We start from the raw sequence: 17,302 nt of genomic DNA, 5'->3' as shown, positions 1-17,302 counted from the left end.
GGTACTAAGCCTGATGGACTCATTCATTTATGTAGAAACAGATGAAAATGCCAACGGTGGTCTGCAAGTTATAAGCCTTCAGTGTCTATTTGTTGAAGGAATGAATGGATTCCAGCCCACCAGTGACCTAACGCCTATTTCTGGAACTTCCTGAGATCTGACAATTGCTTTTCAAAGAATTTTATCTTTTTACTTTACAATTTTTTTTCCAGCCCTTTGTTGGGACACTTCTAAACATTCCTAGCATAATCTGAATTGTGCACTCAGAAAGAACGGCAAGATTCCAGCTGAAGCTGTCACTACACAGACAAGCTAAAGGCTTCACCAACACTAGGTTACTTTCCAAAGGTCAGAAAAAAAAAAAAAATGAGCAGCAGGAGCCGGGTTGTTTTGCAAGGGGCAAGGGGCCGGGGAGTGAGAAGCAGCCACCCTGGGGGGGGGGGGGGGGAGGCCGCATAGAAAGAGCCCAGTGCAAACAGTGCACTCTCTGCCCCCGCCCCCAATCTCTGGAAGCATTCAAATCAAAACCGAATTCATTTGCATGGTGTCTAAATCAGTGAGTTCTGCATAAACAGAAGGAGATTTCGGCTGGAGTTTCCAAAGGAAGCCCTCACCGCCTTTGTGAGAGGGGGGAAATGGGTGTGCTGTTTTGCATGAGGGCGCATACAGAAAATGCAAATGAAGACTGGGCAGCCTGGAAAAGCAACCCCGGGCCGACAGCTGACGACCCGCATTCACCCACAAAACCCTCGGCGGCTCCAAAGGGAGTTGTAAGCGGTTCCGACAGGATTGTTTCCCAAGAAGCCGCAACAGACCCTGAATATTCATAAAATGTCCATTTAGTCATGGGACTATTAATTACCCGTCAGATCATGGAACTGGGTGACCTCACCTGCTCTCCTCCCCCCAAAACAGCTCAGAGGTACCAGCTGTAAGGCCCACAATGAGAAAGGTTTTATGCCCCACAGTCTCTCCGGGTCCAGGGGACAGCTGAGGCCTTCATTAATCGTGCCTCCTCACAAGGACAATAAAACTAAAGAGCGCTGAGCCACCTTATTGGACACAGATAAGCAGCTTTAAAGGGCTAAAAGCTACAAATTGCTGTCTAAGTTGATAGAAACATCTACAGGGTTGAATAAATAAAAGGCCATTCTTCTAAGCTACCTTCATCTCGCAGATTCTGGAAGCTTTCAGAACTTTCCTATTTCCTTTTCATTTTCAACGTGTCTGCAGCAAGGCAGAAGGGTGCATTCTACGTACCATCAGGGAAACTAAACGGCTGATGGTCTCACGACCCCTTCACACTTCTAAAAATATTTTAGAATATTTAGAGGATGCCAAAATGCTCTTGTTTGCACGACTTAAAGCTATCGATAGAAATTGAAATTGAGGGACTTGAAAATTATTTCTTAATCCATTCTAAAAACCGGGGCGCCTGGGTGGCTCAGTCATTTGGGCTTCTGACTTCGGCTCCAGTCATGATCTCCCGGTTGGTGAGTTCGAGCCCCGGTCAGGCTCTGTGCTGATAGCCCAGAGCCTGGAGCCTGTTTAGGATTCTGTGTTTCCCTCTTTCTCTGCCCCTCCCTCACTTGTGCTCTGTCCCCCTCTCTCTCAAGAATAAATAAGCATTAAAAAAAAAAAGTTAAAGAAAATGGTTTTTAAACCATCTTTACGCAAATTACATGTTAATGAAAAAGTAACTATATTTCCCCAAAACGAAATTAGTGATGAGAGTGACACTGTTTTACATTTATTTATTTATTTGTTTGTTTTGCAAATTTCTTTAACGTGGACAGCTGGACTCTCATATTTGCCAGTGCATCCAATTCAATATCTATCACATATAGAAAAGCCTCTAGAAAACTCCACTCATGAAAGAAAAAGAGGTAAAAGGCAAATGATAGTTCAGTATTAATTAAGAAAGTTTTGACCTTGCAGATCGCAAGAAGGGGTCTTGGGGAATCCAGCTAGAACACACTTTGAGAACCACTACCCTGGTACAATGATGGGAGGAACAGAGGATCTAAATCAATGCACGTAAGATGCATCAGTTCATGTAACCTCCTACCCTTGCTTATGTGACACTCCCCCCCCCCCCCCCCCCCCCCCCCCCGCTCCCGGCAAAGAGAAACAAAACAAACCAACTTCTACTCTGGAACCTAAATGAATTGCTTTCAGTGTTGGACAGACACTGGTCAAATAACCCATCCCTTCAACCTATTTGTATCTAACAACAATAAAATTAACAGTAACAGCTTCCCCTGACCAAGTGCTTAATGATTCTAAACGCTGCACGAAACCCTTTTCTCCAAACATGCTTATGGGTGCCTGTCGTACATAGTAACACACTGTTGCCGCCAATTTGCAAACGTGAACTGGAGGTCAAGTTAGTGTCCGTGATCACACAACTGGTTAAGTAGCACCATTAGAAACTAAACCCGAGTCTCAAACTCCAAAACCAGGTCTTAGCCATTTTATACTAAGAATTATGTTCACCCATGAGCTGCAGAGATTTGTGAATGTTCAGGCATAGAGATGATTCATAAACACGATGAAAAGAGAAGACCCAACTGAAGTAGGAATTATAAACAAGGACCTCATTAATACATTTAGTCACATGCAAAGATTTTGATATAGCATGCTGACCCCATGAAACATTACTCCACCAACTAAGCATTTAATACGAAGCAGGCCACAGTTCCTTGGGTGGAACTAAGGAACTCGTTCATTCAATGAACATTTAATGAGATCCCACTATGTTCCGTATTCATTACTGGTGTCACTTGTCTGCTTATGCCACAAAAATATTACCAGGAAAAACTCAAATCCCAAATACCTATCAATAAGGGGAAAATTACATATAATGTCGGATGGTCATACTTCAGAATATGAATTACCCATCATGAAGGATGAAGAAAAGCCATATCCTCTAACACGGAGTAATGTCCATGATAAATAGTCAAGCGTCCTAAAAAACAAGATGATAATCAAGGGGATGATTCTATTTCTGTTAATTTTGTAAATACATGAAGATAGATGACATTTGGGCTGCCTGCCAAATTATAAAGAGTGGTCACTCATAAAAAGTTGAAGAGTTTGAGGCATATAGTTCTTTGGTAATGTTAAATTCTTCAATTAAATGACAAAACGAAAAAGCAAACCCAAAACCCCGAGTCGTAAAGTTCAATAAGAAAGTCAAACTTCTCTCAGGACCACCTCTGCTTTACACAGTAGTAACTGAAAAGCCATTTACGCCGTCTTTTTTTCCAAAGACTCAAGTCTTAACAGAATAACGACGTCTTAATTCATTTTTTGAAAGGTACGAGAAAGCTCGCTGAGACTCAAATAAGTCATCAAATCTGAAATAGCAGATTCAAAAGTCCCTAACTGAGATAATTTCCTACGTGATGCTCCGGTGAGCCCAAAATAGAGACCACTCCATGAGTTCACACTTACAAAAGAACCCTGGTCACACGAAGAAGGGAAGAGTTAAGAAAAATATGACAGAAAGAGGACAATAATTAAACCCTGCTCTTTTATATAAAGAATTGCGTCTTTCAGTGATCACAGCCAGGCTTCAAAGCCGAAGATAAAAGCAGCCATGTGATTCAAGTAATTGATTCTTAAAGACCTGATTCAAAACTAGAAGAAAAATTTCAAAGGTGGAAAGGATATGGAGCAACATTTCTCTGAACTATATTCGTAATGCTTCCTTTCCGCTACCTCTTTCTCCTAAACTCTTTCTACAGCATAGTAAGAAAACAAAGTGGGGCGCCTGGGTGGCGCAGACGGTTAAGCGTCCGACTTCAGCCAGGTCACGATCTCGCGGTCCGGGAGTTCGAGCCCCGCGTCGGGCTCTGGGCTGACGGCTCAGAGCCTGGAGCCTGTTTCCGATTCTGTGTCTCCCTCTCTCTCTGCCCCTCCCCCGTTCATGCTCTGTCTCTCTCTGTCCCAAAAAAATAAATAAACGTTGGAAAAAAAAATTAAAAAAAAAAAAAGAAAACAAAGTAATTTCTTCCTCGTTGTCTTTTTTTTTTTTTAACATAACTCTCTCCCGCTTTTCAGAGCACAAATCTGAAATATTTCTGTTATGGCCGTCAAAGCGTTTGTATCTTGTTCTCTCTCAGAAGAGCTTTTAATGGTCCCTTTTGCTGATACGAAGGCATCACATTTTAATAACAGGTAATAGAGGTCTTAGATAGATATATATGAACCCAAACAATCTACAGCAAAACCGTGTATTTCAGCAAGGCTTGATTCCTATGTGGTTTAACTTTGTCACCGTTGTGATTCTTTGACTTTAAGAGTGACTCCAGAAAAAAAAAAAAAAAAAAAAAAAAGACTTTTTTTATTAGTATTATTTTTATATATACTCTCTAAAATATCTCTCATTAATATTTCACAAAGAGTAAATCAGTGACTTTCCTTTCATTTTTCAGCTTTTTAATTAAGCAAAGACTATATTAATAAAGAATCCTCTCCTCTCTTCCTCTGCTTAACGTTTCTGAAGGAATGCAGACAACGGTATAAAACATCTGGACCATTTCCTCAATGGGGGGGTACATGTGGGGCTCTGCGGGGAGGTGGGGGGTGGTCCAAGGTGTATATTTTCTTTTCCTTCTTCCAACAGCCTGAGGAGACCCGGCCACCAGACAAACTAGAACTTACTTGTCCGCTGCGGCCAATCACGAGGCAAGTTCACACCACTGCCGAAGCCAGCCAGGGGTAGGTTCTCCCGGAGGAGGAAGTGTCGTTCTGTCCCCAACTGTCCCCAGCGTCCCTGGAGGACTCCATGAGCATGGACTGCTTGGGGGTAAGAACGCCAAGAGGAAGTGTCGTTCTGTCCCCAAAGTCCCTTGAGGACTCCGGCAGATGACGAGGCTTAGATTCAAACAACAGCACCCCCCGGGCACCGCCCCCCCAGCCATTTTTGTCCAAGGATCCTTTGTCAAACATGTAAGACCTGAATCCGTCTTCACTCTGACCCCCTGGACCCCAGGGAAGATGGATGAGGAAGCGGGTGACCTTTCACCTGCTTTAGTGGGCCTGCAACAGTAGGCCCACTGGAAAGACAATTGGGGAGGAACCTGTTGCCAGAGTTCTGAAGACTGCCAGTTCCCCCTTTATATCCCTCCGAAAGCTCTCTTTGCAACCCTGGTCTTTCTTGTCCCGCCCCCAAATCACTTTCCTCTCACTCAAAGGACAGCTCTCTTTCCTGCAGGGGAGAGATCAAATGACACCCTCCAGATGCCATTTTCAACATGGAGTGTGAAAATAGACATTATTGTTGGTTAAGGCAAGGGCCCTGCTTCCTTCCTATCTTTAGCCTTGACGTCCCCGAGTGGCCGGGAGATTGAGTTTCTCTTTTACTTTTCCAACTCAATGCCCTTAAACGTCCACAGCTTTGGGAAGAGCAAGTGATCAAAAACTTGCTAGCATTAACATGGGCTTAATGTTTTGTGGTCTACAAGGTGACTTTTACTACTCCTGCATCACTGTGTCCTCGTCGATGACTACAAGCTAAGTAGAGTTATCGTCAACCCATTTTACAGATGAAGAAACAAAGCTCAGAGGGCTTAAGAAAGGGGCTCAAGGTCACACAGTTAAGTGACCACACTGAGACACATTTCTTTGTCTCAGTGCTCTCTCTGCTCTACCTGGATGCGTCCCAGTAATGACGTCAAGGATGGAGACGACTATTTTTATTACTGTTAAGATTTTTACGGGCTTGAGTCATCTTTAAAAAGTTTCACTCAAGTTTGGATCTGAAGAATCTTGCCATTCAAGTTTTTCCTTCCTCCCTAAATGCATCAGCAAGTCCTCCCTGGTAGTATTAAAAACAAACAAACAAACAAACAAACAACGTGCAAGATTTTGGTCAAAAATGTCTTCTTGAAAGAGTTATCGTTTTATGAGCAGCAAAGAAAATACCAGAGTGAAAACAATAAAGATTCAAAAGGGAAAAAAAAAAAAAAAAAAAGGCCTCAACCTCCCCTTCCATTAAATATCTGGCCTTGTGTTAGGAACAGTTTGCTTAGAAATGGACTGGACCTAAAACACGGAGCCCCACCCTTTCCACGACCCATATGATTAACTGGATTCCCAAGATTATTTCCATAAAGCAAACCACTAAAATGTTCAATTGCCTTTACATTCACTTCCCCCTCCATCTTTTTCTCTTCTTCTTCTAATTTGGGCTGTAAAACTGTCAAGGACTTTCACAGGGTAGCAATGTATGAGTTACTGGGCTCGGTGACAATTGAAAATCAATGATATTAGATACAGAGATGTCCTAATGCCAGAGCAGGAAATGGAAGACAATGGTGTTTTTTTTTTTTCTTTTAAATATATATAAGAATCTTGACATGGGAAGACGTGCAAGTCCTGTGTTACAAAAATCGAAGAGGCAGAATAATTTACTCTAGATGTGATGCGGTGTCATTGTCCTGTTCACGTCACTGTTCCTGCTATGATGATTGCAATCTAGGTGCCAATAACAATGCTCTCATATATGTTCTAATACTCCTACCAGAATATACTTCAGGGTTTCAGTTTGGTAGAGCCGATCTAGTAGCTGCTAAGTCAAGAGCCAACACAGTGACCAAGAAATTAATCGTTGTAAACAAACAAACAAACAACTTTAACAACCAACCTAAAAGTTTTCAAGTTTACAAGTTTACCTTTTCACTCTGGGTCAACAGAAAAGGTTTATCGTTTTATTTACGATGGATTTACGACATTCCTTGTTAGCTACTCCTAGAAATAACTAGCAAATCAGGAGTGCCACTTTAAAACAGCATAAAGTATAAAGGAGAAAAATGCATAACCTATGACATCAAATTACCACAAATGCAACTTTCTTGAGGTTATAACTGTTGATTTCCAGTCAGTCAAGTGGATTGTCCCATGGCTAATCCCACCCTGTCATTAAGATGGTTGAAATGCCAGACAAATTGTTTGGCAGTCAGTTATTGCGGGGTCTTTAATCACCAAATCAGATGAACCATGTGGCAATCAGTCTACAGCTCAACAGTCACCCTGAGAACAGATTAATCGGATCCGTTCCATAGTCGGGACCAGAGTTACACTGTTTAGCAGTAACCATAAGATTGGTGGCAGCAGACTATTGATAACCACTAAAAATAAAACATCAAGCAAAAATAACAACGCTAGGCATGACTGAGTTTTTTAAGCCTTAATCCACACACAACACGAGCAATCCATCTAAATATGAACTTTTTTCATCCCCCTGCTCAGAAACAAAGCCGCTGCGAAGAAAACTCTTTTACAAAAACTCCCCACGAAGGAGAAATAAGGGAAGGAAGAATTGCATACACTAAACTTCAGGAAAGAAAATCTTCTTGGTAATATGATAAGTAGTAATTAACGTGATAGAAAAACAGTCTCGGTTTCTTCAAAAACTCAATAACCAAACTGGATCACAATTCACTATGGCTTCCGACCATACAGATCAAATAAGACTCTCATTAGCTCTTTATCACCTCCTCGGGGAAATCAAGAGGTCTTTCATCAAGATTAATGTCACTTGCAGACCCTATCAATGGGTGCTCGGTGGAACAGAGTGTACTTGAAACTCTGTCACTCCATTTTGTCTATACTCCACTCCACTCGTCTACACTGGCCCATGAGACAGGAAAAACTGGACTTTCTTCACACAGCTCGATTTTAATCAGTGGGAGGGAATTGCAAGAATGCGATCCTAATGTCACAGTTAAGTCGTTCCTGTACATACATCCGCGACGAGAGATGTTTAACCATTGCTGCCATTTTCCCAGGTCTGTAGACAGCAAAACTATGGTTTGAAAACGTGTCTGCCTGCTTAAAGTAAGGATCAATTGAGTCTGTTTCTTCCACTTGTTCATTTACATTTCAGAGGGCACATCAAGCCAGTTCAGATCTAAGTGCCTGTTAGCAAATGTGTTTGGCCTTCTGCTGATTACACAGCATCATTTATTTTGTCAGTATTAGAAATGTCTTAGCCTTGCCACCTGGAGCTATAGCACTTACTCATTAGACCCCTCTGTCCCACCACATCCCACAGGGGCTGCTAATTACTGGCTTTACTCCATTTAGTCTCATCTCTGATTTAATTACGTGCACTAAGCCCTAATGAAAAGTACAATATGGCTCTCCTTACCTTGGCATTCTCCATTCCACTCTTCATGCCCAGCATTGCATAGGCAGTTGCCAATGGGTACCAGCCACTCACCATCTGCCCCACAGTACATTTTTGGCACATCCTTTTCTTCTGAGTTGTTGACACAGGAGCCTCGAACTTCCACCAGGGAAGACGTATCAGCCCCTGTGATGGTGTCTGGAAACTGGGCCAGGTTGCGAACGGTGAGCGGACACTTCTTATAGAACACGCGGACCGATACCAGGGCAATGCAGGCCCCCACATCCTGAAAAGCCAGGTAAAACCCCTTTTTGCTCAGTGGCCCTACATCCCGGATCTCAGTGTTCAGCTTCATGATTCTGTCACCAATGTCCACTTGGGTGAAGCTCTCGTCGGCCGCAATGGTGTCAATCTTGGCAAACTGGCTCTCTCGGATGAAACGCTCTTTGTCATTGTCCGATTCATAGTAGTACAGGTTAAACGTCTCCTTGCAAGTCCCCATGACACCCGGAAGACTGTTGCAGTCTCTCAAGGTGAACTTGATCTCAATGTACACCCTCTGAGCCCCTTCTCGGGTGATCCAATCAGTTCGTAGCCAGTTATTCTGACTGGGTTCCATCACATTGCACACTTGGTAGGTTCGGATTGGTGTATTTTTTTCATCCATTATGCTCACTTCCTCCCACTGCAAAGATCCAGGGGAAATGTATCAATTACAAAATGTCATCATACAGTGATTTGTCAATTCCGTTTTACCCTCGCAGGACAGTGATGATTTTTGTTCCAGTGAGGAAGCAAACTCCTGAGCATCAACCCTCACCAATGAAACGTCTTATGGGAGACAAGACAACATTTTATTGGGGAAGTATTTTTTTTTATTTTTTGTTTTCTGATTTGTGTGTGTGTGTGTGTGTGTGTGTGTGTGTGTGTGTGTTTGTGGTGGTTTCATTCTTTTGCCTAAAATCCAGAGGCATTGGTAGATTTATCGCGTATGAGTTCACTAGCAACTCCTTGTGGTGGTCTAACAACCTCAAATTCACCTATTACAACAGCTACAATTTCAAGTGGCAACAGTTCAAATTTACTCGTCAATGAAAAACTAGTATGTGTATTGTTTCAACAACTGAGCAGAGACCTGCAAATTAAGAGCAGGAAGAAAGAAGCTTGCCAAAGGAAGACAATTATCAGTTAATTAGTGGTGCTCCTGTCAGAACTTTGCTCTCTAATACCTAAAAAAAAATGTCAGTCGATTTTTTTTTTTTTTTTTGGCACCGTCCCTATTCTTTAAAGAGGTAAAGAAAATCTCACTCTTCTGGTTTTGGTAATCCCGGGAAGACAGAGAGCAAACTTTATGGTTGGATTTCTCAAATCCACTGTCATTCATAACAATGAGACACCTTTGCAGAGCAATGGATTCAATGAATTATGTATATTCTGATTTTCATATACGTATTTCCTATTTTTAAAACACATACCCGTAAGGAAACAAGAACGCACATATGCCTCTTCCAAATATTCTGTGGACATTGAAAATACAATAGTAGGTGGTATCTATGATTGAAAGCCCAAGACAATTAAAGAAGGCTTTTAGGGTTTTCTTTGCAATCGACTTCCTCACATAAAGATTCTACTGGTGGGACAGTCTGAACTCACTGTGACTAGAGTAGTAATTTCACTCTTGCCACAGCTTTTAAAAATAATCCTAAGAGCAGCAAGATTGTTTGGGGGCTCCTAGAGGGCTAGCAGGAAGCCTCCAATTCTTCCCTAATATCTACAGTGATGCATTTATATAGATCTGGTATAAATCAGCTTAAGTATCTAACACATGAATATAATTAGAAGAAAAAAAAGATAGTTTAAAAAAAATTCATATTCCATAATAGCTCCACTTAAAGCTCCATTCAATCCAATGAAGTACGTACAACCATAATGGATCTTTTAACGGGTTTTCCATCTGTGCATTGGAAAACTATTAATGGATGGAAATGTTACTCTGTGAAGGGCCACACTGCATAAAATTCTGTATCCCTTTCATCTGCGACCATTATGAAAGTTGGAACTGGGAGGGATAAGTGCCCTGTGGTGATTAAAATTTCTTTTTATCCGCTAAGCAATAAATCACCAGTAATTTACTTATTTGGGGAAATTCATGTAAATCCAAAAATAGATCTCCACCTTCAAAAAAACCCTACTCAGCATGCTTCTCATCTCAGAACAAAGGGAATATGGAAAAACACATTTATCAATGTAAACGAAAGCACACAGGGATATCTCCATAGAGTTCATACAGGATAGTTTGGGTCTAATGTGAATTTTCCAGCCTGACCTTAATTGTCTAAACACATTGATCAATTCACCAGAACAATGACAAATCTCGGCCTTAGTTTTGTATTTTACAATCAGCATCAGAAACTCAGTATACTCCTTTAAAGGACCGCTGCCAAGAAATTAGGTTTTTGCTACAATGTTGCCATCAGGAGCCATTCCTTTCAATTATTCTATGTTCTGCTTAGTTGTTCTTACAGAAAAAAAGAGAACAGGGAGTTGTCTCTGACTATATTTCATATCTGACTCTGTGGTATTGTTAAGTTTTCCCTTCCTCTTTAAAAATAACAATAACAACAAATAAAGGACAACACTTATTGACCAAACCGTGATCCCAAGTTTCCAGCCAAGAAAGATATAAGCCGTTCTCCCTACAGGTAGAAATTTCAGAACAACCAAAAGATACAAATGTGCTTTTATGGTTAGCTAGAAAGAACTTTTTAAAGCCAATCCATCCATGCTTGGTAGATAATCCAATTCATACCTTCATTCTAAGCCTGAAAAAGTCTTCTTAAATTACAAGATCTACAGATTAATGAGACTTTATAATTCGGCACATAATTTCTCAATGGCTACTATATATTTTGGAATGACTAATTCTATTATACATAAACAAAATGTCATTTCCAGCCCCTTGCAATAATATCTAAAATGTTGCACCCCTAATACTTAAGGAGAGGGGGGAAAAAAACAAAACAACTACATTCTGCATTCAGAAGTCCACATTAGGTCCATAAAAAGTCCTGGGTTGTACACAATCAGCTATATACGCACTGTATTATTTTAAGAGACTTCAAGACGACCGAAAGAAGTTTTGTGTTTAGAAAAAGTGAGCAGGTGTCCTTTCAGCAGTTGGGGGGTGGGTGCAGGATGTGGGATGTCTACAGCATATTAAGTTGCGGTAAAAGCTTTCCAGAAACTAGATAGACCATAGGCTGTACTCAGAAATGTGTCATTCCTTGCTTTTAAACAGATCCCATGTATATTTAGTGTAGCAAGGCAGGTCCAAAATCATATTCGATGCCTTCTCCCTTCAAACTTGAGAGTGGCCAGTAAGAAAATAAGGCTCATTAAATTTTCAAAGTACTGATGCGTTCCATCCTCAATTTTGCTAGCAGTTCTCATACAGTCAACCTACAGAGCTATCCTCCTGGTACAGCTTGGGAAAGCCTCCCTGAATCAGTGACCTTTCCAGGGTATAGGATTAACAAGAGGCTGACTCTCACAAGATAAAGCTGTACCTTTCTTCGCATTCAAAGGATGAGGGCAATTGCCTGCAATCAGCAGTGAATACAGCCTGTCTACACTGCCAGAGGCCTGCCAATCACTCTCCCTCCCTTTAAAAAAATGGTTTTGAGGCCCGACTAGAATTTTTCAGCAGAGAGCCAACCAAGTGCAGTCAAGTTCAGGCGGATAAACAGGAAGGCAAGGCGACCTCCGGTTTATTTCATGTGGATTACACGACCTCTTTTGGAAAAAAGACCGCCTAAGAGTCTCCATTTGCCTTACTACTTTCTTGCCTTATTTTTGAAGCCCGCCTTTTACAAGTTTCTGTGAATCTTTACTTTTTTCATCCTTTATTGTTGATTCAATGGACAGGTGGTGTGAGGGACCATACCAGGAGCTGGCCTTAGGGCTTTCGCCTGCTAAACACTCCCTCTCGTTCACCTCCATTGTTTTTAATCAACTGACTCTGTCATAGATTATCAAGCATATAAAAGTAGAATGATCTACTTAATTTTTAAAGGATTTGGGAATTACTTTAAATTTGGCAGAAGCCAGAGTTAACATGCTAAATGGATTTCTTTCCAAAGCTGATGCATTCTGACCTGTTCTGAAGGGCGGAGGGGGAAGATGTGGCCATTGACCTAACCGTGGTCTTAAATCTTCAGGAGGCAGGGATGGCACATTTGAGAAGAAATGAACAGTGATGAACTCTCTCATACTTTATCTTCTAGCTTCCCCTTTCCCAAAGATTCAAGATTCCAAATATTTAAACTTTCCACATTCAGCACCAACAATTCAAAAGCTTGTTGTTGTTGTTGTTTTGGTTCGTTCATTTGGTTGTTTGTTTCTGCATATATTGTGCCCCTGGCACAAGTTCATAGGTCTTTCTCTTTGTGCGCTAGAGAGCTGCAGATAGCAAGGTAAGGACCATCCCCATCACCCCCCACCCCCACCCCCGCCCTGTTGCTTACACCTAGAACTAAACCTGTACCTGCTGCAATCAGAAAATGTTTTCTCCCTGGTCTCTTTACTTATGCATTTTCCTCATCTGGAAACAGAACAATTGCTCTAAAATGAACCCTGTCAGGACTTCACGGCCATCACATTAATAGGCACGAATTCTAATTTGGTCCCTGGATTGTATTTCTTGAGGGTATTTTAGTTTTAAATAGGCATCTAAGTCTATGCCTCCACCAATCTCCTAATTTTGAAACCCCTTTCTGCCCTTTTGGTTTCTACTTCTTCTATGACAGAGCCATCCAAAGGGAGTATAGGATTTCTCCAACAAAGCGTAATTCACTTCATAGGCCATGGTGGAAATCTGACCCCCTCACCACAATCAACAAGAATCAAGCCATTAGGACTCTCAGAAAGTTGCTAATCACTCCTTTTTACCCTTTGGATCAGAGAGCAACTCGGAACTTACCCCTCCTTCCAGAGGGCTCGCTATCCACCCAAGTTCTCCCTGAACAGACCTGGAATCCAATAAGGTAACTGCAAGAAAACAAAGAAAAAAAAATGGATTAATTTCCAATGGCAAAAAAACCCAATACTACAAAAACCATTTGCCTGAGCGTTTCCATATGTGCTGAGGGTGTGCATATCCAACTCTGATCAAAACCTAAACTTGGTCTCACTTATGTAAATAATCATTACTTACTTGATCTTCTCCCCTCTTTAAATCTGCACGTTCTTATTTATTTAACTTGCTTAGCATTTAAAATTCCATCCCAGGACGGAGTTGATTCATTTTCGAAAAAGGATGAATAGAGAATCTCAAGTACAATTCAAAAAAATAAATATATCTATGTAGGGCAGCTACACTCCAGAGCAAAACCTGCATTCATCTCTGTGTGGTATCTACTAGCGTTATTTGTTTTTGCAAGTTTCAGATGACCACATAACTCATCATCGAGTGAATTCTAACAGAGAGTACTCAAAGGGTCATGAAAAGGCTCTATCATTTCTTTTCTCCCTCCCCCACCAAAGAAAGAGGCCCCGGATGTGGTATCCACTCTTTTTTTTTTTTAAATATGGAAGTTTCAGAGAGGGGTAATGGCCGACCTGTAGAATTAAAATGCAAACACACGGGAATATTCTCTTCCCCGGGTCTTTTGGAGGACAACCAGAGACTTCTCCTCAGCCTAGAAGGACATCACCGGTTTGAATTTTAGGTGAGGGAGTGCTGTCTAACAGGTTTAGTGTCCTTGTGCTGCACCTAAGAGGGTGGGGGATGCGGGGGTGGGAAGGCCACAGAGCTGCTACACCCCACCCAGGCTGGAACTATCCTAGGCACCGAGGACACTGAAAAGGACACAATGGATTCTTAACCTCTCCACATTCCCTTTCCCACCGAGATCTGCAGGCCTGGGGATCGAAAGGCCCATCTCAAAGGAACCCCCGGGTTATTAATTTGATCAGTGAGGCTGGCTCTTTAGGCTGGGGGAGGGGTGGGAATAGGGAGCCCGAAACCTTGCTCCTGGGCACTCCGATTCACCATCTCACCGCCAGGCCCCTGAATTCTGCCCACCTTCCCTGGTTTCATCCCCAAGTCAAAGGGCTTCAAATCAGCGCTTTCTCCCGGTTTTCCCGAGGAGCCAGAATTCCTAGGGTCTCTTAATTATTTTAAAATGTAGAGCCCTACCCTGGGTCGCTCCCGCCCAGAGTTGCGCCCCCCCCCCTCATTCCCTCTTCTGGGTCCCTAGAGAAAAGCCCGCTACATCCATTTGGATTTATGTAAGGTGGATTAGGGACACAAAGGGAACAATAAGACCCAATTTACAAAAAAAGGGAGGGAGTAGAAAGGGAGGGTAAAAGGGAGAAAAGGAAACGTGATGGGAATAAAAAGCAACAAAATGAATTAATTTTTAAGGGGGAGGAGCGGCCGGAGGGGGGAGGGGAGATACCACCCCCCTTCGTTCTACATCAGTCTACAGCTCTATCAACACCGTTTTTGTCTAGCGCTCCCAAGTTTTGCCTCCAAAAGAAAAAACAAGAAAAGGGTAAAGAAAAAGAAAAAAAAGAGGAAAGAAAAAAGAAAAACAAATCTCTGTTACGTCTGGTGCCAGAGAGGTCTTGAGGGACGTCCTAACAAGTGTGCGAAGTAGTCAAGAGAAAGCGAGATCCATGCTTCCCCTAAAAGGAATGACCCTGGGGATCGAGGGGCCTCCGCGACCACGATGGCACCAGAAGCCAGTAAGGAAGAAGGGAGGAGATCGAGAGGGTGGGAGGGCGCCCCTTTCCTCCAAACAGTGTCTGCCGGCAGGTGTGCGAACCTCTCCGAATCTCGCCTCCGTCTGGCGAGCTCCTGGGTACCGGATGCCCAGCCAAGGCTAAGTTGGTTTTTGGCTCCCTCCTTCGGAACAGGAAAAATGATAGATTGCGCAGGGACGCGTGGACGGATTCTGGAGAGATGGACGGATGAATAGATGGATGGATGGATGGATAGATGGCTGGGGGAGGCAGCGGGGGGCGGGGGTGTGTGTGCAAGAGTCGACGAGACGGGTGCAAGGCTAGATGCACGCTGACTTGAACACAAGCAGCACCGAGCACAGGCGCACACAATCAGGACACTCACGCATAGGCACACACAATCGTCCGCGTCCACGCGGGCACCCGCGCACCCACACACACGCATTTGTGCGCGCGCGCATACACACACACACACACACACACGCATTCAATTCGCCTTTCTCTGAGATCATCAGAAACTAAATGATCAACCTCCACCTCTCCTACACGGATACAATCTTTCCAGCACGTCCGAAGAGACGCGCGGAAAATACACCCAGACGGGTCCGGCCGGTCTCGCACATTCCATCCAAACTAACCCAGTGTATAGTTCTGGGGGCAAAACCCGAAAACTAGTACGTTCAACTTGCCAGCGGGCTCCCGGGGTCTGCGGGGTTATCTGAAGAGCATGGGCGCCCTTAGGCCAGCGATCGCGCACCCGGAGCGCGCGGCCCAGCGGGGAGAAAGGTGTCTGACGCCGGGCGCTACAGAAATCAGGTCACTGGCGACCTGCGAGCGGCGCCACGACCGCTGTGCAGCTGAGGCCCCGCAGCCGGGTCCTGGGAAGCCCAGGGCTCGGGAAACTTTGCAGAAACCTGAGCTCCAAGGCTTTCGCAAGAACCCTGGAGCACCAAGCAACTCACTTGGTTCCAGGCTTGCGTCCCCCCCTTGACCGGGGCTGGGCTGGGAACGGTGGTAGGTCCATTTTTTTTTTTTTTTTTTTTTTTAATCCTGGCGTTAGCTCCCGTGTATCCCCTGGGGCGCCTGGAGCTCGCCTCGCTGGCGGATGCTGATAAACTTTGTCCTTTCGCTACAAACTTGGGTAGCTCCGCCGAATGCACGGTCACCTCCCGGGGCAGGCTGCCCGGCAGCTTCCCCCCTCCTCCTCGCGGATCCCCTCGTCCTGGTCCCCTTCTCCGAAGTGGGGGTGCGCCACTCACGCCAGGATCCCCTCACACCCTCCGGCCTCGCGCTCCCGCGGACCATTCGCCCGCAGATCCACCTCTCTGCCCGGGACCGCAGAAGGACCGCCTCGCTCTTACCTTCATTCGCGGGGTACACCCTGGAACCGGTGACAGCGTCGCAAATCCCAAAGAGAAACGAAAAGAGGACGAAATAGAAAATCCCAGCCATGGTTCGCCGGTGCCAACGCTGCTCCTGCCGCTTCTATCCCAGTGGAATAAATGCTTAAGTTAGGAGTGCAGCAGGCTGAAGACATTGCCAAGGGGGTGGGCCCAGCCCGTGACGTTCACCCGCCAGTCCGGGGGCCGCGGCCAATAGTGGCGCAGACGGGGCGGCCCGGCCCCGCCCCACCGAGCAGAGCCCGCCCCGAAGCCCCGCCCCCTCCGGGCTCCGCGGGGCGCGCTGTCTCCCGGGGCCTCGGGGCCCCAGCTCTGCCAGGTTCGCGCCCCCGCCGGAGGGAGACGGCCTGGTCCCTGGACGTCGCCTCAGGGGTCCAGCCCCTGAGCAGTGGAAGGAGCTTCGAAGACTGAATCGACTGGGGGTGGGGGGCGCGGTGGGGGGGATCCGATGAAGATTGGCAACCCCCTCTCCCCCCGCCACGGGCGGTTTGAGATGGAGGAAAAGGTTCTTTTACTGCAATAAAATAAGTATAAAGTTGACCCTGCCGCTTCGCTGTCGCTTTTTTCTGAGGGTCGGAGCGTTCGCGTCTCGAGCGCCCCGGCTGGCGCACCGCCCCTGGCACCCTCTGCTACCCTGCCCCGTTTGTGTCTTTACGGCGCGTCTCCAGATGAATGCTCTTTGGGGGAGTTCTGTGGCTTGATTATCTCTCTCTTCCCTGGTTCCCCAGCTGCCTGGACAGCAGAGACCCGATCGGTCCCCAACGTCCAGGGCAGCTCCCGGCGGGAGGCAAGGCTCAGTCACCGTCTGCAGAGACGGAACCAGTGACTTCTGAGCAACGGAGAAGAGCCCTCTGGTTGCACCTGGCGTTCACGCAGCGGGTCTCGCCCTGGCCGGGACAGGACTTCCCATCGCCGCAGGACGCCCGGAGAGGGCCTGGCCTGAGCTGCAGGGAACCGACTGCGTGTTACCCGGGGGGTCGTCCCTGGGACCAGGCCTGGTCAGTCCGGAGCGCCGGGGCAC

General features: G+C 44.9%; 1 protein-coding gene across 2 annotated transcripts in view; it reads right to left on the bottom strand.

Moving 5' to 3' along the window:
* The window catches only part of EPHA4 (EPH receptor A4), a 151,183-nt gene extending 134,809 nt beyond the window's left edge, over positions 1-16,374 (bottom strand). For both annotated transcript variants that reach the window (XM_047872707.1, XM_047872709.1), the window contains exons 1-3: positions 16,243-16,374; positions 13,116-13,183; positions 8,159-8,822 (exon numbers count right to left, since the gene is read on the bottom strand). In XM_047872707.1, coding sequence (XP_047728663.1) covers positions 8,159-8,822; positions 13,116-13,183; positions 16,243-16,333 — 823 coding nt within the window. In that variant the 5' untranslated portion in view covers positions 16,334-16,374. The remainder of the gene's footprint in view (positions 1-8,158; positions 8,823-13,115; positions 13,184-16,242) is intronic.
* Positions 16,375-17,302: the final 928 nt, after the last annotated feature.

This window comes from Prionailurus viverrinus, chromosome C1 (genome assembly GCF_022837055.1).
Source record: "Prionailurus viverrinus isolate Anna chromosome C1, UM_Priviv_1.0, whole genome shotgun sequence".
Classification (NCBI taxonomy): domain Eukaryota; kingdom Metazoa; phylum Chordata; class Mammalia; order Carnivora; family Felidae; genus Prionailurus; species Prionailurus viverrinus.
The sequence above is the reverse complement of the archived record's forward strand: the minus strand, read 5'-3'. Positions and strand labels throughout refer to the sequence as shown.